The sequence below is a fragment of the Dromiciops gliroides genome, chromosome 3 (assembly GCF_019393635.1).
Source record: "Dromiciops gliroides isolate mDroGli1 chromosome 3, mDroGli1.pri, whole genome shotgun sequence".
Classification (NCBI taxonomy): Eukaryota; Metazoa; Chordata; class Mammalia; order Microbiotheria; family Microbiotheriidae; genus Dromiciops; species Dromiciops gliroides.
In genome coordinates, this window is record NC_057863.1 from 580,207,022 (window position 1) to 580,231,274 (window position 24,253).

The window sequence follows — 24,253 nt, forward strand, 5'->3', positions numbered from 1 at the left end:
TAATGCATTTGATATTTGATTCAGCCTATTGTTCTGGACTGAGATCATATTGTACACTAATCCCTCCCAATTCTGTGTCATCCATAAACCTGATAAGCAGATGATCTATACCCCACATTTAAGTCACTAATAAAATGCTGACAAGCATAAGGGATAAGCACAGATCCCTGAGGCACTCCACTAGAGACTAACCTCCAAGTTACTATCAAGCCATTAATGATTATTGTTTGGGTCTGGTCTATGTAACTACCCTGTTGGTCTAGGTTCATCTCTCTAACCTGTCTATGAAGACGGAATAAGAAATTCTGTTAAATGCTTTGCTGAAATCTAAGGATATCAGGTCTTCAGAATTTCTGTGTTTTAGTAACCCTGTCAAAAAAAAAAAAAGGGAAGTTTAATCTGGCATGAAACGTGTCCTTCATGAAGCCATAAGTTATTGGCAATCACTGGTTCCCTTTCTAAATGTTCATAAGACATTCACTTAATGTTTTCTAAAATTATGCCAGGAATATAAATAAAACTCACTGGACACTACCCCTGCTCCACTCTTCAGTAAATCATGACACTTGTCTATTATGATCCTGTCATGGCAACAGCCTGCGGATTGGTGGTCTTGCCTCAAGTCTCTCTCTACTTCAGTCCATCTCTCACTATTGTCAAATTAATCTAAAGTCCAAGTCTGATATATCACCCATTCAATTCAAGTGGCTTTCTATCACCTCCAGGATCTCATATAAAATCCTGTTTGGCCTGTGAAGCCATTCATACCCAAACCCTTTCCTACTTTTCGGGTCTTCTAGCTTACTTCCCTCTATATATTCTGTGACCCATTGACATCAGCATTCCCTCCGCTGACTCTGGGCAATTTCATGGGCTGTCCCCCATTCCTGGAATGCCATCCCTTTCATGTCCACCTCTTGGCTTCCAGGCTTCCTTCGAGTCCCAGTTAAAGTTCCATATTCTACAAGAAGCCTTTCTCAATCCTCTCCCCTGTGGATTATCTCCAGTCTATCTTGTCTATATCTTATTTATACATAGTTGTATTAGACTGTGAACTCCTCAAAAACAGGCTTTGCCTTTTCTTTTTGTATCCCCAGCAATGAATACAGTGCCTGACAATTAGCAAGAAGGAAGGAAATGTGTCCATTAAGCACCTACTATGTGCCAGGCCCTGTGCTGGGAAGGAGGTACTATTATCACCTCCATTTTACAGCTGAGAAAACTGACGCAGACAGAGGTTAAGTGATTCACCCAAGGTCACATCGCTAAGAATCTAAGACAAGATTCAGGCTCCAGCCTTCCTGACTCTGGGGCCAGTGTCTTATCTACTTTGCCACCCTAGCTGCCCTGTAGTAAGTCCTTAATAAATACTAGTTGACTGACTGATATATGCCAGTTCTTTTGGCAGGCTAGGGTGTAGTTTGGTCAACCCTTGTGACTTGAACTGAGGGCAGTTAGATACTGACTTACTTTTTCCTTATTAACTTGCTAACAATTTTTGTTCTTTCCCAATAGCAAAGAGCGTTCTTGGAAGAAAAAACAGAAGCAAAGTAAAAGCTGAGTCACTTATCCTGTTATCATGCCACCCTCCAAGCAGAGGTCCTAAAGGCTCTTTCTAGGCCATCTCTTATTCCCCGCCTCCATCTGTTGTTGTCCTTAATATTTATCACCAGCCCCATGTCAATCCAGACATCAGCATTTCGGATACCACATTTATAGTCTGTACTCCACTTCTTTATTAATCCTTAATTATTTGCCTTTGGGTCTTCTGCACGTCTTTACAAAATCTGAGTGGGTTAGATGAATTTCCTGTTCTGAAACATTAGTTTCTTTAGGCAGCTCCCCTTTTGCCTTTTCATGGAAATAATTTATGCTAGTCTCTTCAGAATTACATTATAGACACGTTCCTGTCTCTTGAGACAACTTCCCCTCCAGAATATTAGGCCATGGGATCTTACCTTTCCTTTCTCTGAACCCTTTGAAATCTACTCCTAAAACATGGGATATAAGGCATACTCTGCTAAGTTTTCTTTTCCTTTTCTAGCATTAATTCTATAATGGAATCACTTCCTCCAAAGCTCTTGTACTTCAGCAATCAGTTCCTACGGATTTGCTGTATGAATGGAGCCCCAATATAGCAGTTCCCCTTTGTTGCTTCTTCTACCTTTTTGAAGTTTGAAATTATCAAGTTATGGTCTGTTTTTGGTAAAAAGAACAGGTCTCGGGGGGGCAGCTAGGTGGTGCAGAGGATAAAGCACCAGCCCTGGATTCAGGAGGACCTGAGTTCAAATCTGACCTCAGACACTTGACACTTACTAGCTGTGTGACCCTGGGCATGTCACTTAACCCTCACTGCCCCACACACAAAAAAAAACCTCCCCAAAACCAAAACCAAAACAAACAAAAAACCAGGTCTCTGGATAGTTCAAGACCCCCAATGATTATGATAGTTCTGTTTGTGACTGGTTTTCTGAACACCTCATCAAATCCCTCCTTCTAGGTAGTCTGTAGCACACTTCCATGATAGTAACATTGTAGAATGGTTTCTCCCACTATTTCTTCCCATCCAAATGCTTCCTACCAGGTTTCAATCCTTAGGTTTAGATTCAGACCTAAATGTATCTTTTTAATATATAATACTACTAAACCATCCCTTCTATCTATATTCCTTTTGAAGAAAGCATGCCCTTCTAGAACAATTTCTCAGTAATGAATAAGTTCCATCCTATTATATCCTAGCTAAACCCATAAGGTCAAACTGGCCTCTTTAGGTTTGGATATCTAATTCAACCGATTTACTACCCATACTTCATAATTTGTGTATACAAAGCTCAGGTCAGCACTTTATAATTGAATTTTCTTTTTGAACAAGGTCACCTGTGAATTACTAGCGCTCTCTTCTGTTATCCTTCTTCCAATGGTACCGAACACTGCATATCTATGCTCTTCCCCCCTCCTCAAGCCTTTTCAGTTTAAAACTCTCTAGATTACAATTTTAAGACCATACGTAAATGTTTAAAAAAATAGCTTTTCTTAAGTATATACCAACCCTGATCAATAAACCATCATTCTTCTATTTTAAACTGTGGTTAAGAATTCCAAATCCTGTTCTTAGACACTTTTTAAAAATTTTAGCTAGATGGTCATTTCCCAAGTCTGCCATCTTCTTCGGGGCACTGATCATTAAGTGACTTGCCCAGGGTCACACAGCTAGTAAGTGTCAAATGTCTGAGGCAGGATTTGAACTCAGGTCCTCCTGAATCCAGGGCCAGTGCTCTATCCACTGCACCACCTAGCTGCCTCCCTGCCAATCTTCTTTTTAATCTCTTCCTTTCCTTTCATCAAAGTGGTGAGAGGACCCTATGGTCTTGATTTGTTGTTGTTGAGGACTTCATAGTTCTTAGCAATGTTTCCCAGTTTCCTTTTGGTGACTTTTCTAATCACGCTGATACATCATCTGTCTTCACACTGAAAATCTGAAATGTATAATAATTACAGAAACTGTCTGCCACTTTCCAAGTTCATGCCCAGCAAAACAGCAGAACACTTTAGTATGTGCTAGAGGTCAACAAATAGCCATCTTAGTACCTCTCAGCAAGGAGCCACTAACCACCATGACCTGTCTTTTTTCCCTATGACAATTACTCGATGATCTCAGAATCTTTAGGTCTGTATCATCATTCTTTGAAGCACAAGAAGCTGCTTCTTCCTAAGATGGTCCAGTTTTGCCCATGACTGGAAAAACCCTAACCCTAGTGCTTAGCTCCCAATGTTTGGTGGTCTTTGTTTTTCCCTTTCTTCTCCTGACATAGTTTTCTGTTCTATAATCAGGTTAGAATTCCCTTGTGTCTTGTCATATTTGCTGTCTTATTTGTCTCCTCCATGAAAGATTTCTTCCATTCTTTCTTGGAATGACTCATCCCCCCCCCCCAGCAGATTGTGCGCTATGTGAAGAAAGACAATGTCTTACCTAAACTCTGTACCTCCCTGTGCTGAGCACAAGATTCTGAATACTATAAGTGTTTTAATAAGTGCTTACTGAATTTAATTGGCTTGCTTCTCCCTTTGCCCCCCTCCACCCCATCCCAGCTAGCATGGGTCATAGATGCAGGTACCAATTAGCCCAGTGACATGGATACCACCCTTTCCTTCCTCCATGGCCAAAATGGCAGCCTGGTGGAAGGAGGTGTGGACTCTGGGCAGGATACACATGGTTGCAGGACAGTCTGTATGTGTTCTCAATGATGCCCTCTTCATTGACATCCACGAAGATCTGCTGCCCACACACTGCACAGACACTGTCTGAGAGATGCTTGGTAGGCATCCCCGAAGCACTGTAGAACTGGAGATGAGAAAGAGGAAAAAAAGAAAAGGCAAGAATGGGTCAAACCCCCTTGTTTATGGCAGAACAAAACATGACCATTATCTTGTGAAAAGAATGCTGAAGTTGGATTTGGGAGACCTAAATTCAGAGTCAGAGAATCATAGATTGAGGCCTGGAAGGGAGCTTAGAGATCATCTAATTCAACAACCTCATGTTATTTGAGGAAACTGAGCCCTAATAGTTTCCAGTTGTGAGATTATGAGCAAGTCACTTCCCTGTCTAAGCCTCAGTTTCCTCAACTGTTAAGAGGGGAAAATAGTACATATACTGTGCCTCCCTCCTTTGCTTCTATTTTTTTGGTCACTTACACTAAGGCCCAAGGTGGTTATGAGATAAATGCTTTAGAAAACCTTAAAGTCCTAGAAAAATGTGAGCTACTACTATTATTTTAAAGGATCTATTATTTTTTATTTTTTTTAGGCAATGAGGGTTAAGTGACTTGCCCACGGTCACACAGCTAGTAAGTGTCAAGTGTCTGAGGCCGGATTTGAACTCAGGTACTCCTGAATCCGGGGCCGGTGCTTTAACCACTGCACCATCTAGCTGCCCCTACTACTATTATTTTAAGCAATAATTTGGGTTGATTACAGCTGCTGAGATTAAATCTGTCAGTAGGGAGGAAAACAGTAATGGACTGGGATTCAGAAAAACTGGCTCTGATGGCAGTAGACTTTAGAAAGGCCCAGTACCTTAGGGCCTCATTCTCCTCCTCTGTAAAGAGAGAAGGGTAGATTAACCTATCTCCAAGTGTTTTTTTCCGGCTCTGACTTCTTCTTTTTTTTTTTTTTTTTTTTGCGAGGCAATGAGGGTTAAGTGACTTGCCCAGGGTCACACAGCTAGTCAGTGTCAAGTGTCTGAGGCCGGTTTTTAACTCAGGTTCTCCTGAATCCAGGGCCAGTGCTTTATCCACTGCACCACCTAGCTGCCCCCCAGCTCTGACTTCTATGGTTCTATGACCTTTAAAACAGGTAGAACATTCCTCCCCCTTCCTGACTCCCAGGGCTTCATAAGGATATGAAAGGACATTTTGTGAAAAGCTGGGAATTCCTTGGAAAAACAATGCTATCTCAGCAGCAGTACTAAATGTTTAAAGGACAGACATTTTATGTCTATCCCTGAAGAGAAGGAAAGATGTGGGCTCAAGGAGTATGTCTTTAAGGAAATCATTACTGAGATACAGCCAACACTATCTTTTGTACTTGGCTATAGTTTTGCTGGTCCCTGGGTTTTCTTGAATGGTAAAGGAGAATGCAACACACACCTACCAACAGGGACCCAGGGCTCCTGTTTAAAACAGAGGAGACCAATAAAAACAACAGCAACCACCCTTTGCATCTGTATAACTCCTTACCATTTACAAAGTACTTTCGCATTCATTATCTGGCTAGCTGTGTGATCTTGGGCAAGTCACTTCCCCATCCTAGGCTTCACTTTCCCCATCTGTAAAATGAGGTAATTGGATTAGATGATCTCTAAGGTCCCTTCCAGCTATAATTTTATGATGTGGATAGTTTTACCTGAATGTCCTGTCAGCACCACAGATTGAACTGAACTCATCCATCACTTTCTTTTTCAAACTTAGTCCCCTGCCCCCTAGTTCTGCTAAGGGCATCACTATTGTCCCAGGCATCCAGACTAAAACCCAAGTCATCTTTAACCTTCCATTTCCCAGAACAGACAATGAAATACTAAATCCTGTTAATTCTGTCTTTTCAATTTCCTTCCATATATGACCTCCCCTTGCCCCGCCCCATTTACACTGCCAATACTCTAGTTTGGACCCTTCATGGATTAGCATAACAATCTAACTAGCCTGTCTATCTCAAATTCATATAGCTACCCCCAAACCCTCAGTGGCTCTGAATTTCCTAACCAATGTCTTCTATGATCTGGTTCTGAAGGACCTTTCTAGCCTTATCATATATTATACCTTGCCTCCATCTATTCTGTAGTAGATGTAGGGTTTTTTTTTGTTTTGTTTTTTTGGGTGGTTTTTTTTTTTTAGTGAGGCAATTGGGGTTAAGTGACTTGCCCAGGGTCACACAGCTAGTAAGTGTCAAGTGTCTGAGGCCAGATTTGAACTCAGGTCCTCCTGAATCCAAGGCTGGTGCTTTATCCACTGCACCACCTAGCTGCCCCCATCTATTCTAATTCTAATCCAATAGAGTTATTTCCATACCCTCTCTCATTCTCATTTCTATGCCTTTGTTCATGACGTCTAGTATACCTAGAATGACCCTACCTAATCTGAACAATGAAGTTCGATCTCTCTTATTTGAAGGCACAACTCAAGTGCCATTTATTGTATAAATCCTTCCTTGGACAACATCCTCTCTAGCTGAAAGTGATCTCTAACTCCTCAAACTTCTAATATTGTTTTGCATGGTTTCTGTACTCATGAAATTGATTACTGGGTTTAGTCCAATGTTTTATCCTATCAAGATCTTTTTTTTTTTTTAAAGAGACTTGATAATTGAGTCTTGCCTGTAAAAATTAAAGTGTCTGAGTGAAAAAAGGCATAGATTGGATTCCTTAAAATGGTTTTGAGTCTAGGCTCTGCCACTACTCATGTGTAATGGATAGAGAGTAATACCTGCTCAATATCCCTTAACTTTCCTCACCAGTTCAATTCAGCAAATGTTTAATGCTTATAAAGGATGTGCAGTGACTTGTTAAGCACACACACACACACACACACACACACACACACACACACACTCTCTCTCACAAACATATGGAGAGAAAGAGAGAGAGAGAGAGATCAAGTAAAAGGGCACACAAACAGGTCTTTCTTTTAAGAAACTTACAATCTAAGGGGGAGAATAGGGAAGCAAGCAGACAAATCACTGATAAAAGAAGAAAAAGTTCAAAGGATCACTTTGGATTCAACAAACATTTGTTAATTATCAAAGTACCTACTGTGTGCAATGCTCTGTAATATAAAGATGAAAGTGACATATCCTTGGGCTCTTAATGTGCTTATAGCCTAGTAGGGAGATGAGACTAAAATATGCAGACAAATAAATATATGCAAAACAGAATGTAATAAGGACAAGAGCTGTTAGCTCCTCAAACCAAGATTGGATGACCACCTGTTAGGGATTTTGAGGGAAGAATTTTTTTAAAAATATATACTGGATTAGGGGCAGCTAGGTGGCGCAGTGGATAGAGCACCGGCCCTGGAGTCAGGAGTACCTGAGTTCAAATCCGGCCTCAGACACTTAACACTTACTAGCTGTGTGACCCTGGGCAAGTCACTTAACCCCAATTGCTGCACTAAAAAAAAAAATATTAGATTAGATGGTCACGAAGGCATTTTACTAATATGAAATCTTTAAAACCAGTTTGTCCTGAAACATCTGTACAGGGCAGTGGGGAGAGAGTGTATAAGACAGTAATGGCTATTCCAAAGGAAGAATCCATAAAAACGAAATGTGTCCTGTTCATGTACCAATTGAAGACTTTTTTTTTTTTAAACTGAAGAGGAAGTAGTATGGAGGGTTACTTTATTGAAATATCTGTAGGGTTAATTCTGGGAACTGTTTTAGAAGGAGGACAATCTGAGAGCATAAAGGGAAATGGCACTGATACAGGTCTAAGTGAAAACCCCTTCTAGTATCACTTTGGAATTCAGGGTGATACACCATATTGTGCACTAGGCTGGGAGTCAGGTTCACTGAAGGTCCAATTCAGCTTCTTTCCTGAGATAAAAATAATCTCCTCCTCCTCCAATTTCTCACAGCACTTTAATGTGGAAAAAATCAAATGAATCTTAGCTAAGCTCTAGTTAATTCTGTGCTTTCAGATGGGACAAAAGAACAACCATACGTCATTTCCATTTTTTTACAAAGAGCTTTCAGGAACAAGTTCAGAACAAGGAGCAGATTTCCCTTCTGTTTCCTTATCCAAGAACTCTAGGGAGAAACATGACATCAGAGGATTCAGAGCTGGAAGGGCCTTAAAGACTATATCTAGTTCAATCCCCTCAATTTACAGATGAAGAAGGACAGATGGCCTTTAATATTACAAACTTTGAAACAGAAATAAGAATCTAACAAATATTTGTCAATATTTATTTTTAAACTTTAATCTCACAAAATACTATCTTGATTACTAATTCTTCTCATGGAATTTTAGTCCTGGATGGGACCTTAGAAATAGCTTTTCTTAACTTAACATTTTACAGATGACAAAATTGAAGCCTCGTGAGGGGAGTGGTTTGCTCAGTCACACTCCTAGTAAGTATCAGTATTAGGATATGGAATTACAGAATTTCAGAGCTGGAGAGGATCTGAAAGGTCATCTCACTTTACTTCTTCAATAGAACCCTCCTCTAACAAAGGTAAGAGATAATGAAAAAAAAAATTATCTATCCTCAAAGATTTCTGAACAGGAAAATCTCATCTATGCCTTCATTAATAGATGAGAGAAAGGAGATGACCTGCAAATTCATGAAGGTAAGTAGCAGGTCATCTGACTTAAAAAATATAGTGCCCCTTTTACTATATATCACCAATGATTCCTAATCCCTCCCCTGCAGGTCAACAACTAAATCCCTCTCTCCATCTCTCACCACCTGATTCCTTGTTCCCATCCCCATCAACCCATCTACCCCAAAGCCCCAACCATATGCTTCCACTGTGCCCTCTGTTACAATAGGAAAAAAACTTGCTTTTATCTTAGATCTTTTCCTTTCCCACTCTTTCCATCTTCTTGACTCTGAGACCTGGCTTCCCCTTGATGACAAGTCTCACTGGTTACCCTTTCCAGAATTGGTCACACCACTCCCTTTGGTTCATTGGTTGGGGTAGGAGAGTTGGAATACTTCTTACTCCCCATTGCCATTTACTGGTCTCTCCCTATCATCATCACTCAGTAATCTCTTTTCCTTTGAAGTCCATACCATCAACACCTTTCACCCAATCAAAATCCTGGTAGCTTCTGTCTACCGATTTCCAGGATATTCATAATCATTCTCTCTCCCCCAACTCCTGTCCTTATACCTAGGGACTTCAACACATGTATCGATACTCCTTTAAACATTTAACCTCTCGGCTTCTCAACCTACTCACCTCTGATGATCTAATCCTCTACACTACCTCAGCCATACACAAAGTTGGTCATATCCTTGATCTTTCCATTAATCATAAATGTACAACCTCCATGTTCAAAAACTCTGAAATTTTCTTATTTGATTCCAAGTAACTCCATCTGCCTACCTATACCAAACCTCACTCTTCATCCACACTGTGATGCCCAATTTCTTTTCCTCACACTTCTCTCCCAGGCCATCATACCTCCACTAGCTATTCTTCTTTTCTCCTTTCCTCCATACTAAATGCCTGGTGAATTAGTTTGATTTCATGCTGTCTTCTTCTCAAATCCCTTGCCTTCTAATCACATCACTGATTCTGCCCAGCCAACTCCTAGCACTGGATCACTCCCAACATGCACTGGCTTCACTGGGCACACTTTGCTAAACAAAGGAAGAGAAAATCACAAACCATTCCAACTAGGTCTACTACCAGTTTTATGTCACATAACTTCAACTAGCCCTCACTGATGCTAGGCAATACTACAACCCTCTTATCAACTATCTCAGAGCTTAGCACAGTGCCTGGCATATAGTAAGCACTTGATAAATTCTTATTAAATGAGCTAAATTTAATGAGATACAGGGTGAAAAAACTTTGTAAACCATAATGTTTTACATAAATGTAAATCATTCTTGTTATTAATAAAATCCCAGAATGGTATAAAATATTATCTCCATTACATAGATGAGGCAACTTAATATCAGGGAGATTAAGTGACTTGTTCATGGATCACATATTAGTTAGTGGCAGAATAGAACTTAGCACTCTCCTAAGTTGAGTGTCCCATTACATTAGAATGTCTACTCTATACTTCTAGCAATATTAGTTTTGGACTAGAATACATTAAGAAAAGAACTAAAAGAATGGATCAGTGATAAAGGGAAGAGGTCAAGAAAAATTAGGTTGAACTTCACTGCCACTTCACCACAGTTCATGACTACTAACCAATTTTTAAAGTATTTTAAAGTAGTATTTTTAAGCTTTTTGTATCTTTACCCCTTTGTTTGTTATTTCAAACCACTATCTTCATCCCTGGCATGATAGTAACACTGTTTAGAAAGGCCCAATTTGTTTCAGAAAACAGCAGGGGCAGGGAGGGAAAGAAAGGAAGGTAACCTGAGTGGGACATAGATCAGACCAGACTATGCTTCCTATCCCATTCAGTAATCCACCCAGGTCATCCTGCTTTCTCTATGCTGCCATGTGGACACAGCCCCACTCCCTCTCTTTCTAACTCTTGGTCTGGACACAGTAGTAAAATCAATTGCACCTCTGTTTTTGGCATGTCAATTGACTACCCCATACATCAACTTGCCATCCCTAAGATTCCTTAGAACAAAACACTCTTCCCTGGCTATATCCCATTCCTACCCCCAAAATATTCATTGGATCTCACCTAAGCTCCTTGGACACAGGAACTGCCTTACTTTTTGTATTTATATTTTCTGAGCTTAGCACAATGGCTGACAAATACAAGCTTAAAAAACAAAACAAAACAAAAGAGCCACACTCCAACCCCCCCCCCATCTTCATTAAATGTCTGCAGGAGATGCTGGAAAGATAGGCAGTATGATTGTGGCAGTGATATCAAAGACCAGCCAAGCATTATATCTCTCTGGGGGAAGGGAATGAATATTTACATAGCACCTATTGAGTACCAGGTAAGTGATGCTAAGTGATTTTACATTATTATCTCATTTGATCCTCATAAAAACTCTCCAAGGGAGGGGCTATTATTATCCTCATTTTATAGTTGGGGAAACTGAGGCAAACAGAGGTTAAGTGATTTGCCCAAGGTCAGATAGTAAGTGCCTTAGGCCACATTTAAACTTAGGTCTTCCTGAATCCAGGTCCAGCACTCTATCCACTAGATGGCTGCTTGCAATGGCTCCTTGATCTGGGAGTTCTGGAATTTGGCTATAATATTCCTGGAAGTTTTCAGTTTGGGATCTCTTTTAGGAGGTGATCAGTGGATTTTTTCAATTTCTATTTTACCTTCTGCTTCTAGAATATCAGGGCAATTTTCCCTGACAATTTCTTGGAAAATGATGTCTAAGCTCTTTTTTTGATCATGGTTTTCAGGTAGTCCAATAATTTTCTTTTATGTGGGGTTTTTTTGGTTTTTTTTTTGGTGAGGCAATTGGGGTTAAGTGACTTGCCCAGGGTCACACAGCTAGTAAGTGTCAAGTGTCTGAGGCCGAATTTGAACTCAGGTCCTCCTGAATCCAGGGCTAGTGTTCTATCCACTGCACCACCTAGCTGTCCTTAGTCCAATAATTATCAAATTATCTCTCCTGGATCTATTTTCCAGGTCAGCTGTTTTTCCAAGGAGATATTTTACACTGCCCTCTATTTTTTCATTAATTTGGATTTGCTTTATTGTGTCTTGATTTCTCATAGTCATTAGTTTTTATTTGCTCAATTCTAATTTTTTTTTTTTAATTTTTGTGGGGCAATGAAGGTTAAGTGATTTGCCCAGGGTCACACAGCTAGTAAGCGTCAAGTGTCTGAGGTCACATTTGAACTCAGGTCCTCCTGAATCCAGGGCCAGTGCTTTATCCACTGCGCCACCTAGTTGCCCCTTAATCCTAATTCTTTTTTTTTTCCCCCCCCTCTAGCAACAAACATTTATTTTATTTTCCAGCTACATGTAAGGGTAGTTTTCAACATTCATTTTCATAAGATTTAGAGTTCCAAATTTTTCTCCCTCCCTCCCTTTCCTCCCCCCCCCCACAAGATCGCAACCAGGTTATATATGTACAATCCACAAGTGTTCTTTTTACCAGTTCTTTCTATAGGGGGGCATAGTAAGCTTCTTCATTAGTTCCTTGGGATTGTCCTGGGTCATTGTACTGCTGAGAGTAGTTACATCATTCACAATTACTCATTGAACAATATTGCTGTCACTACACACAATGTCCTCCCAGCTCTGCTCACTTCACTATACATCGATGTTTATTAGTCTTTCCAGGTTTTGGGGGGGGATCATCCTGTTTGTCATTTCCTGTAGCACAAGACCATTCCACTACAATCATATAGCACAGCTTTTTCCATCATTCCTCAATTGATGGACATTCCCTTGATTCTCAATTCTTACCCTCCACCAAGAGTAGCTATAAATATTTTTTGTACAATTCCCCCCGCCTTTTCTCTTTTTCATGATTACTATTGTTAACTGTTTTCCTTCCATCCTATTCCCTTCCTCATGATATTTATTCTATTATCCATCTTCTTTCATCCTATCACTCTTCAAAAGGGATTTGCTTCTGTCTGTTCCCCCCCCCACACACACACTCTGCCCTTTGTCCCTCTCTCTTTATCCCCTTCCCCTCCTATTTTCCTGCAGGGTTAGAGAGATTACTCCACCCAACTGAGTGTGTACATTATTTCCTCCTTGAGCCAATTCTTAAGAGATTGAGGTCTTTGAGCTAATTCTGATGAGTGTTAGGCTCATTTACTGCCCAGATTAAACAGATTATTCCACCCAGTTGGGTGTGTCTGTTAGTCCCTCCTAGAGGCAGTTCTGATGAGTTTAAGGTCTTTGAGCCTTTTCTGATGAGTGTAAAATTCATTTACTGCCCTGCTCCTCTCCCATCTCTTCCCCCACTCCATAAGCCTTTTCCTGTTTCTTTCATGTAGGATTTCACCTCTGCTCTTCCCCTTCCCCCAGTGAATTCCCTTCATCACCCAATTTAACCCTAAAGATGTCATCACCCAGCTAAATGACACAGTGGACAAAGCATCACCCCTGGACCCAGGGGGATCCCAGCCAAAATCCGGCCTCAGACACAAGACAGTCACCCACTGTATGACCCCAGGTATGTCCCCCAGCTCCAATTTTTTATGGTTCTCTAGGGTCTTGTGTTTGAAAGTCAAACTTGCCATTCAGTTCAGGTCTTTTCATCACAAATATCTGAAAGTCTTCTTTTTCATTAAAGTCCCATTTTTTCTGTTGAAAGATAATGTCGAGTTTTGCTGGGTAGGTGATTCTTGGTTGTAATTCCATTTCCTTTGCCCTTTGGAATATCATATTCCATGCCCTCCAGTCCTTTAATATAGAAGCTGCTAGATCTTGTGTTATCCTGATTGGGGCTCCACAGTACTTGAATTCTTTTTGGCAGCTTGCAATATTTTCTCCTTGACCTGAGAGCTCTGGAATTTGGCTATAATATTCCTAGGAGTTTTCCTTTGGGGATCTCTTTCTGGAGATGATCGGTGGATTCTTTCAATTTCTATTTTAGCTTCTTCTTCTAGAATTTCAGGGCAATTTTCCCTGAGAATACCTTGGAAGATGGTGTCTAAGTTCCTTCCTTGATATGGTTTTCAGGTAGACCAATAATTTTCAAATTATCTCTCCTGGACCTATCTTCCAGGTCAGCAGTTTCTCCAGAAGGTATTTCACATTGCCCTCTATTTTTTTTTATTCATTTGGATTTGCTTTATTGTGTCTTGGTTTCTCATAAAGTCACTGGCTTCCATTTGTTCAATCCTAATTCTTAGGCAATTATTTTCATCAGAGAGCTTTTGTACCTCCTTTTCCATTTGGCCAATTTGACTTTTCAAGCTGTTGACTTTTTTCTCATGTCTTTCCTGCATCACCCTCATTTCTCTTTCCATTTTTTCCTCTACCTCTCTAACTTTATCTTCAAAGTCCTTTTTGAGCACCTCTATGGCCTGAGACCAATTCATATTTTTCTTGGAAGCTTTAAATATAGGGGCCCTGATGTTGACATCTTCCTCTGAGGGTGTACCTTGGTCTTCCTTGTTACTGAAGAAACTTTCTATGGTCCTCACCTTTCTCTGTCGGCTCATCTTGCCTTTCTTTTACTTGACTTTTAGCTCCTTAAAGTGGGGCACTGTTTCCAGGCTGCAGTATCCCCAGCTTAAGAAGTCCCAGGTGGTACAATTTAAGGAGAATCAGGTTCTTCCCTTGCCCGTCCTGTTCCCTGGTCCTTAGATGACCCCAGATCAACTTGCTAATCAACCAGCTTTGTGTGTTGTGGTTGTTAGCTATGACGAGCCTGTGCCCCTCCCCTACCTGGGCCACTGCTACTCGAGCCTTGCTCCTGGTTCTCAGCAGGGGTGTAAAATCCAAGTTCTGCCTTAGCACCAGCATAGACCCCTGTAGTCTCCCCCCTGCCAAGGGCTCAGCCCACTCACCAGACTGTGAGTTTAGTTTCAGTCAACACTGGTGCTTCAGCTGATTCAGAGGCTCTGGGGGTCTGCTTCTCTGGTGAGGCCTTCCTGGGACTGGATCTGTGTCCGGGTGACTGTGGTGTTGGGCTTGACTCCTGTATTAGCACAGCAGCTCCCTCCTCCTGACTTTCCAAGCCGTTCTTGGTTAGAAGATGATTTCAGCACATTCTTGTGAGTTTTGCTGCTCTGGGCATTTTCCTATGGTATTATTTCGAGCAATCGTGTCATGAGTTCGGGAGCTCACTGCTTTTCCTCCGCCATCTTTCAATCCTAATTCTTAAGCAATTATTTTCTTCAGAGAACTTTTGTATCTCCTTTTCCATTTGGCCTTTCAAACTGTTGACTTTTTTCTGTCTCTTCATATTCCTAGCCTATTTCTTGACTTTAAAGTCCTTCTTAAAGAGGGGCACTGCTTCTAGGATGCACTGACCCAAGCTTCAGTGGGTCCAAGGTGGTACAATTTGAGGAGAGGCACACTTTGCACTTTCCTGGCCTGTGCTCTGGTGTGCATGTTACCTCAGGCCTGCTTGCTCTTTAACCCAAGAACAGAAATATGGTTCACTGGGGTTGTAAGCTTGGACATGCCTGCGCCCTGGGCTGCCACTCAAGACTGCTTCCTGGTTCCAAGCATGGGGAACACAACAGAGTTCTGCCTCGGTGCCAGCAGAGACCCCTGCCATCTCCCCCTGGCTAACTACTGAGACGCTTCACTGGTCCGTGAGCTGAGTTCCAGAAGTAGCTGCTGCTGCTATCTCTAGCACAGCCTGCCTAGGGCTGGATCTGCACCCCTCTGGTTGGAGATGGCAGCCTACTCTATAATCCCAGCTGCCAGGAAGGCTGAAGCTGGCCTGTGTCTTGAATTGTAGTGAGCTCTACTGATGAGGTATCCACACTAATTTTGGCATTTATGTAGAGAACCACTAGAGAGAGAGGGGAGTGTGGCTGCCAGTCTGCTTAAGGAGGAGTAAATTACTAAAGCTGGAAGTAGAGAAAGTCAAAGCTCTTGTGCCAAATAGTAGTGGGATCAGGCCTCTCCTAGCTTGAGTCTACACTTGCAGGGTGAGATAGAAAAACCTAGTGTTTAGAATTAACTAATTAATGAAAAGGGTGAAGAAGTATCTCTACAGGTTTCATGCCTGGTAAGTAGCCCCAGATGGCAATGCTCATTTGATCATTTCTTAAGCTTTTATGTGATAAGGTGTGTGGGAGGATGAAAGAAAAGACATATTTTTTTTCCCCCCAAGGGATTTCTTGAAAAGAACATGGGTAGTACACTATTATCCCCACCTGGAAGGACTATGTGCAACCTCCCCAGTTTTTTTCCCTATTCTGCTCTAGGTCCTGCTATTTTTTCACCCTAACAGGTGGCAGAGGTCTGCCCCAGAGGGACATCATTCATTCAACAAATATTTACTGATTGTCTACTATGTACAATTCCTATTCTAGGTATTGAGGGGAATACAAAGTTGAATAAAGTATTTATCTTGACTTTGCTGGGATTACAAACAAGGAGCAAAAAAGACCCTGGCTTGGTTGGAGAAAAGTTGGTTCTCTCCAGGAATGTAAGCAATCTGCTTGGCCTAAGGCTCGGATTTATGCTCTAGAACCCTCAAGCCCATAATACTCTTCTCTGTCCTCTCAGTTCTTACTGTGCTTCCTGTATGTGGCACTCATTGGGGACTTTGTAAATTCTTCACTGTACTTAATATGGCTGCTTCTCAGAGGTTGCCATGGCTCGAGACTATTTAGGGAAGCATAGTAGGGTGAAGAATCAGGACTTGGGGGAAAAAAAAACCACACTAGGTAACTATTTCCTGCAATATAACATGTTTACTAATAGCTCATATTTTTTTTTTCTTTTTTTCATGGGGCAATGAGGATTAAGTGACTTGCCCAAGGTCACACAGCTATTAAGTCAAGTATCTGAGGCCAGATTTGAACTCAAGTCCTTCTGAATCCAGGGCCAGTGCTTTATCCACTCTGTCACCTAGCTGCCTCCAATAGCTTATATTTCTAAACTATCTTGAGGTTCACACGAAATACTTTCATGACAAAAATTCTCCGAGGGGAGTGATATTATTATTATATCTATTTTACAGTTGAAGGAACTGCAACTCAGAGGTTAGGACAGGGCTAAGAGTTGGAGAAGGACCTGAAATCAGGTCCTTTGATTCCAAGTGCATTGTACAATATTGCTTCTTAATAATTATCCAGATAAAAAAAATCACCAAAAGGCAGTGATGGGGTGTTGGTGGAGGTAACCCAAGGAGAGACGAAGAACAATTCTACTCACTTTGCCTAGGTGGTCAGCTGTCTTATGGGTAATCTTAGTTGGTCAAGCTCTCTCCTTCTATGCCTTCCTAAGTCACAAAGAACAGTAGCCTGGGACCCTACCAAAACATGGGACCTCAGGCTTATTTACTGTGTCCTTAAGAAAGCTCTTTTCTTTACATTCATGACCTACCAAATTTTTTATTTCATAAACTTTTTTTGGGGGGGGGCAGGGGAATGAGGGTTAAGTGACTTGCCCAGGGTCACAAAGCTAGTCAAGTGTCTGAGGCCATATTTGATCTCAGGTACTCCTGAATCCAGGAGGACCACTGAGCCATCTAGCTGCCCATATTTCATAAACTTTTGCTAAGTACATAATGAATATTTACTGAATGAATAAAAAGACTGCCAGGGTCATATTGTAAAAACTGCCACTTACTACCTTGGACAAGTCACTTAACCTCTATATGCTTCAGTTTCTGCATTTATAAAATAAATGCAGAATAATAAATCTGGGGCCAGATTTTCTCTTATATCCCTTCTTGTGCTAAATCTATGAGCCTATGAATGTATGACCCCAAACAGGCCTTCCAAGGGAGTGAACTCTAGTTTTTGATGCTGCTGCAATCAATGCTGTTGACTTAATCTTTCTCCATTTTCTCTACTTCTGTTGCCCTTTCCCATTCCCTCAGGCCCTTCTCATTTTTTGCCTATTATAATATTCTCTTCAACCACCTGTTAATCAATCTTGTTAAATCAATCTTGTTAAAAATAACAGGACTCTGATCATCTATCATTTCCTATCTCAATAAACTTTAAAGGCTCATTGAATCACTTTCTCAGAATTTGAGGGGCTTCAGTGGTCATCTACTCTAAGCTACACATGAAAGGAATGCCTACTATACCTGACAAGTGGTCATCTGGCACCTTTTGAGGTAGCCAAGCCTACTTTTAGATTCTAATTGTTAGGAAGTTTTTCCTGATGTTAAACCTAAATCTGCCCCCCACCCCCTTTTTTTTTTTCCAAACTTCCCTCTCCAATAAAAGAAATCAAATCCCTTCTCTGCAGCATGTCCTCCCTGACAGTGGCTGCCACATCACACTGCTGATTCATATTGAGCTTACAGTTCATTAAACTCTTGGATTTTTTTCATAAATGCTGCCTAGGGGGCGCAGCTAGGTGGTGCAGTGGATAAAGCACCGGCTCTGGATTCAGGAGTACCTGAGTTCAAATCTGGCCTCAGACACTTGACACTTGCTAGCTGTGTGACCCTGGGCAAGTCACTTAACCTCCATTGCCCCTGCCAAAAAAAAAAAAATGCTGCCTAGCCATACCTCTCCACCTTATTTTTGTGAAGTTGATTTGTTGTACATTTATCCAATGCACCAATCTGTCAAGATCCTTTGGATTCTGACTCATTCACTGCTAGCTATCCCTCCCAGCTCTGCAAGTCCAATGAACTCCGCTCCTAGACCTTTTGCCAAGTGAATAATAAAAATGTTAAATAGCACAGGCCCAGGCCCAGATCCATGGGATACTCCATAAGAGACATCTTGCCAAGCTGAGCTCTTCTGAGTCATTATCCAATCAGTTCTAAATCCATCAGACAGTATCATCAATAATATATAGCTCTCCATCTTCTCCATAACACTCTGAGAACTTTATCCTGTGTTCAGGTTGTTTGTACATATACCATTGTTTACATGCTGCTTTCCCTATTAGACTATGAGCTCCTCAAGAGGATGCACTATCTTTTAGCTTTCTTTGTATCTCCAACACTTATCACAGTGCCCAGAACACAGTAATTAAATGTTTACCAACCGAACTTCAGAAGGGAAAGATTACTAGTTGAGTAATCCCATCAAAAAAGGAAATGAGGTTAGTCTGACATCATTCACCTATTCTTGCTTCTCTTTCTTGATGTTCATGTTCTAGAACTTTCCCAGTCAGTCAGGAAACATTTATTAAGCATTTATTATGTGCCAGGCACTTTGCTAAGCAATGGAGATACAAAGAAAGGCAAAAGACAGTTCTTGCCTTAAAGAAGCTTACAGTCTAATGGGGTAGATACCATGCTAACAACAGACAGTCCAGAGGGAAAGCACTAGAATTAGGGGGATGGGAAAGGCTTCCTGTAAAAGGTGGGATTTTAACTGGGCCTTGAAGGAAGGTAGGAGTTAAAGAAGAGTGAGAGTTCCAAGCATGGAGGACAGTTAGTGAAAATTCCTGGAATGGAGAGATGGCATTTCTTGTTCAAAGAACAACAAGGAGGTCAACGTTATTGGACTGAATACTATGTAAGGGGAGAAAGGTATAAAAAGATTGGAAATAATAAAGAAGGGAAGGTTATTAAGGACTCTGAACAACAAATAGCGGTTTTGATCCTGAAGGTGACAGATAGATACTGGAGTTTATTGAGTAGGGAGGAAGGTTGACATGGTCATATTTGTACTTTAGGAGGAACACTTGGATGTTGAATGGAGAATGGACTGGAGTAAGGAGAAACTTGAGGCAGACAGCTCCATTAGCAGGCCACTGAAATAGTCCAGGTCTGAGATGATCACCCTACACAGGGTGGGGGTGGGGGGGGGTGTGGCAGTGTTAGAGGGTGAAACCAATGGCATATAAAGATGTCACAAGGGTAAAACTTTTCAGGTCTTGGCAACATATTAATATAAGGTGGGGGAGGGGGAAGAAAAGGGAAAGGGCGGGGTGGAGAGAGGGAGGGGATATAGAGAGACAGAGAGAAATCAAGGATAAGAGCCTGGTTGTGAGTCTGGGTGACTGGGAGGTGGTGATATATTTGAAAATAATAGGGAAGTTAGAAAAAAAAGGTAGAGTTTGGGAGGAAAGAGTTCAGGGTGGATATTGTACTTAAAGATGTCTATGGAATGGAGTTCTAGATATCTAATAGGCAGTGGGAGTTGTGAGATGAGAGAGAGGTCAAGAGAGAGGTTAGTGTTTCATAAGTAGACTTGAGAATCATCAGCATAAGAAGGTGATGAACAGTGTCACAGGTTGCAGAGAGGTCAAGAAGGATGAAAACTGAGATTAGATCATATTTGCCATTAGATATGGTGACTAGTCCAGCTAGATGGCACAGTGGATAGAGTGCTGGGCCTGGAGTCAGGAACAATGGAGTCCCAATTCAGTCTCACTTACTAGCTATGTGACCCTGGGCAAATCACTGAACCCTATTTGGCTCAGTTTCCTCATTTGTGAAATGAGCTAGAGAAGGAAATAGCAAACCACTCCAGTATCTTTGTCAAGAAAACTCCAAATGGAGTCCTGAAGGGTTGGACACAACTGAAATATAAGTAACAACATGGCAAGTAAGAGATTATTTTTAAAAATTAAATTAAATTTTTTTAGTGAGGCAATTGGGGTTAAGTGACTTGCCCAGGGTCACACAGCTAGTAAGTGTTAAGTGTCTGAGGCCAGATTTGAACTCAGGTCCTCCTGACTCCAGGGCTGGTGCTCTATCCACTGTACCACCTAGCTGCCCCTAATTAAGAGATTATTAGCAACTTTGGAGCAGTAGTTTTGGTTGAATGATGAGGTCAGAAATTGTACAGTCAGGAAGAGAGTGAGAGTAAAGGAAGCAGAAGCACCTACTATAAATGGCTTTCTCAAACAATAGCCACAAATGGGAGAAGAGAAAAGGAATGACAATTAGTAAGGATCAAATGAAGGTTTTTTGAGGATGGGGTAGACATGGATATATTTATATGAAGTAGGGAAGCAGACAATTGATAAGAAGACACTGAAGGTAAGTAAAAGATGAAGGATGATAGAGGGGGCTGCCTTCTGGAGAAGACAGGGTGGCATGGGATCACATGTGTATGTAAAGGAATTTTCTTTGGCAAGGAGTAGGACCACCTCATTATGTGAGGTAGGGGTGAAGTGAGAAATAGTGGGAGGACAAGCCAGGCAGGCTGAGAAGAAGCCCATGATGTAGCACGAACAGTGTGTCCTGGAAGCAGCGCTACAGTTTGAGAAGGAGTAAAGAGCCAAGAAATAGTAAGCCAGGATGAGTAGGCAGAGAAAGCAGAAGACCATTGAAAACTTCTTTGGGGGAAAGATAGACCACAATACAACCTCAGAAGAAGATAATAACAGGATCAAAGCTCCAACATCCAAAGCTTCCAAGAAAAATATGAACTGGTCTCAGGCCATGGAAGCTCTCAAAAGGGACTCTGAAGAGAAAGTAGGAGAGATAGAACGAAGATGTAGAGAAAGAGAGGAAGGAATGGAAAGAGAAATGAGAGCAATGCAGGAGAGTCATGAGAAAAAAGTCAACAGTTTGAGAAGCCAAATGGAAAAGGAGGTAAAAAAACTGTCTGAAAAAAGAGGGCAATGTGAAATATCTCCTTGGAAAAACAGCTGACCTGGAAAATAAATCTAGTAGACATAATTTGAAAATCATCAGACTACCTGAAAACCATGACCAAAACAAGAGCTTAGACACCATCCTCCAAGAGATTGTGAGGGAAAATTGCCCTGATATTCTAGAAGAGAAATAGTGGGAGAAGGCATCTGGGAAATGAACTTAGGAAGAAGAGAGAAAATTCTCAGTAAATGACTTCAATTTTTCAGTGAAATATGAGGCAAATTTCTCAGCTGAGACTGTGGGAGTAGAAGCTATGGAGATTTATGTTGATATGAAAATATTTGGAAAAGCTACTATGATGAACAGGATAATGATTCAATTCGGGAGGGGTAAAAGGATTGCCTTGCTGTAGTGAGGGCCCAGTTGAGATTACAGTCAAATTCACTGGCCTAGAGTTTCCAGACTGTTTACGTTGTGCCCCACCCTTCTCCCTTGTCGTGTGTGTGTGTGTGTGTGTGAAAATTGAGACATTTTCTCTTCTCCAATTTTTTTTTGAGTACCTCACCCTTTACCCCTGACCTTTCAAATACCACTGACAGTGGCTTAGCAATGATATTTGCCAGTTCTTTCAGGACCCAATGATGTATGTAGTTCATTTGGACTAGGTGACTTGAATTCATTAAGAGCAGCAGTTAGTTGCTCTCTTGCTATCTCCTTACTTATTCTGGGTATTGAATTTCCATCAGTCATTTTTGTTCTGCATAGAGGACATTATCCTTTACAGAGAAAACAGAAACAAAAACAGCACTGAGGAGCAATTTCTTCCCTAGTTTGTCAGTTTTCTACATCTCAAGCAAAAGTCCTGTCCTTTTTTGATCCTCTTTTTCATCCCAATTTAATTTAAAATAACAAACTCATTTTTGTCATCTTTAGTGTTCCTTGACAGCCTCAGTTCATCTGAATTTTAGCCTTCTTCACACTATTTTTATAGGGCTGTGCCAAGCTCTTTTACTGTTTTATGTTACTTGGCCTTGCATCCATTTTATGTCTTTTTTTTTTGGGGGGGGGTGAGGAAATTGGGGTTAAGTGACTTGCCCAGGGTCACACAGCTAGTAAGTGTCAAATGTCTGAGGCCGGATTTGAACTCGGGTACTCCTGACTCCAGGGCCAGTGCTCTATCCACTGTGCCACCTGGCTGCCCCCATTTTATGTCTTTTTAAAACCAAAGTTGCTTAATGACTCAGTTCCCCTGTATATCAATAACTACAATTATCTCTTCAGACAAATCCAATTTCTCTTCTTCATTTGAATTTTTTCCTTTGTGTCCTCAGAATTTTATTCTTCAGCATCTCCAATCCCTCCTGGGCTGATGTTCCCTGAAACACTTACTCCATGGGATCCTATCTTTCTCCTGAACTCTTTGAAATCTAGCTGTGGGTTGCAACTCCATATGGGGTTGTGTAACTGAATGTGGGGGCTGAAAAAAAATTGGCAACAGTAAAAGGTTATGTATATCTATTTTATAGACCTATATACCTCGTGTTGCATAAAAATATCTTGGGTGAAAAGGGGTCACAAGTGGAAAAAGTTTAAGAAGTGCTGACCAAAAAAAAAAAGTCCTGGTCTAGGGTGTTTATCAGACCACACTCAGATTTCTCTCCTGTTTTACAAAGTCTAGGATGAAGTGGTCACTTCCCCATAAGGTCCCCATAATTTCTACCTTTTTTTTTTTTGGTGAGGCAATTGGGGTTAAGTGACTTGCCCAGGGTCACACAGCTAGTGTCAAGTGTCTGAAGGAACACCTGTTCCTAGAAGAAACAAAGGGGGGAATGTGATGAAATAATGGGATTTTAGCAGATACTCAAAGACCCACCTGTAGATTAATCTAGACTGATTGAATCAAGTGAGAGTGATTGACTGCTAATTAAGCCTACTTCAAGTTAATTGGATTGTATCAAGTTAATTGGATTGTAATCACACCTGGCTATCCCTTAAGAAGGTATTGTTCTCAGAAACTAGACTGTGAACTCTGTGAACTCAACTTGAGAACACCTTCAAAGACAATGGATTTGGATGACGCCAACCAATCACCTTGAAGCAGGGTGTAAGGACCGCCTCTGTTCCAGATGTATAAAAAAGCTTCCACAAACAGCTTGCGAAAGGGTGTTCCTGATTAAAGCAGGCTCGTGGAGGAGGACTTCAGGAAGAACCCAACCGGGCTGGAACTCTAGGCTAGACTGGAGCTGAAGCTTCTGATTTAAGGTGACCACAATTTAGATTTTAAACACCACAATTTGAACTCAGGTCTTCCTGACTCCAGGGCTGTTGCTCTATCCACTGCGCCACCTAGCTGCCCCATGGTCCCCATCATTTCTACCGCAGCCACCAGCTCCTCTCCTGAGAATGAAATCCAGGAGAGAATTTCCCTTTGTTGGTTCCAACACTTTTTGACTGTAGGAGACTCAGAAATTATCACAAAGGCAAGATTTGAAAGTTACTAATTACTCAGCTTTCTGCAGATGTCTGGATCATGGAAGTGCCCTGTCACTACTCTATCAGGCCTCTATGTCATCCTTGTGAGTTGTTTCCCAAATTCATATATTTCATCTTTTTGTCTAGTTGATCTATTGTATACCCCATTGACTGAAGCTCTTCTTGTTTCTTTCTTCTTTGACATTCATATAACTACTAGCTTTCTCACTCTAGTTTCTGAATTTCCTTGACTAGAGGTTTTTAACCATTTTGGTGTTGTGGACCTTTTTTGTAGTCCAGTGAAAAGCCTATGGACCCCTTTTTGAAATTACATTTTTAAATGCATAAAATACATTACAAAGGAAGCCAAACATATTAAAATGATCAAAACTGTTTAAAAAGCAATTTCATAAATTGTAGGTTAAGAACTTTTGCCACAGAAGCTTTAGTTTTTTATATCCATTACCTAAACTTTGGGTATTTGTGTAGAGATACCTGACATA

General features: G+C 41.1%; 1 protein-coding gene across 1 annotated transcript in view; it reads right to left on the reverse strand.

The window, feature by feature from the left end:
- Positions 1–24,253, reverse strand: part of RNF121 (ring finger protein 121) — a 117,421-nt gene that overhangs the window by 8,460 nt on the left and 84,708 nt on the right. Inside the window, exon 7 of the mRNA XM_043991958.1 lies at positions 4,209–4,342. Within this exon, the coding sequence (XP_043847893.1) occupies positions 4,209–4,342 (134 nt within the window). The remainder of the gene's footprint in view (positions 1–4,208; positions 4,343–24,253) is intronic.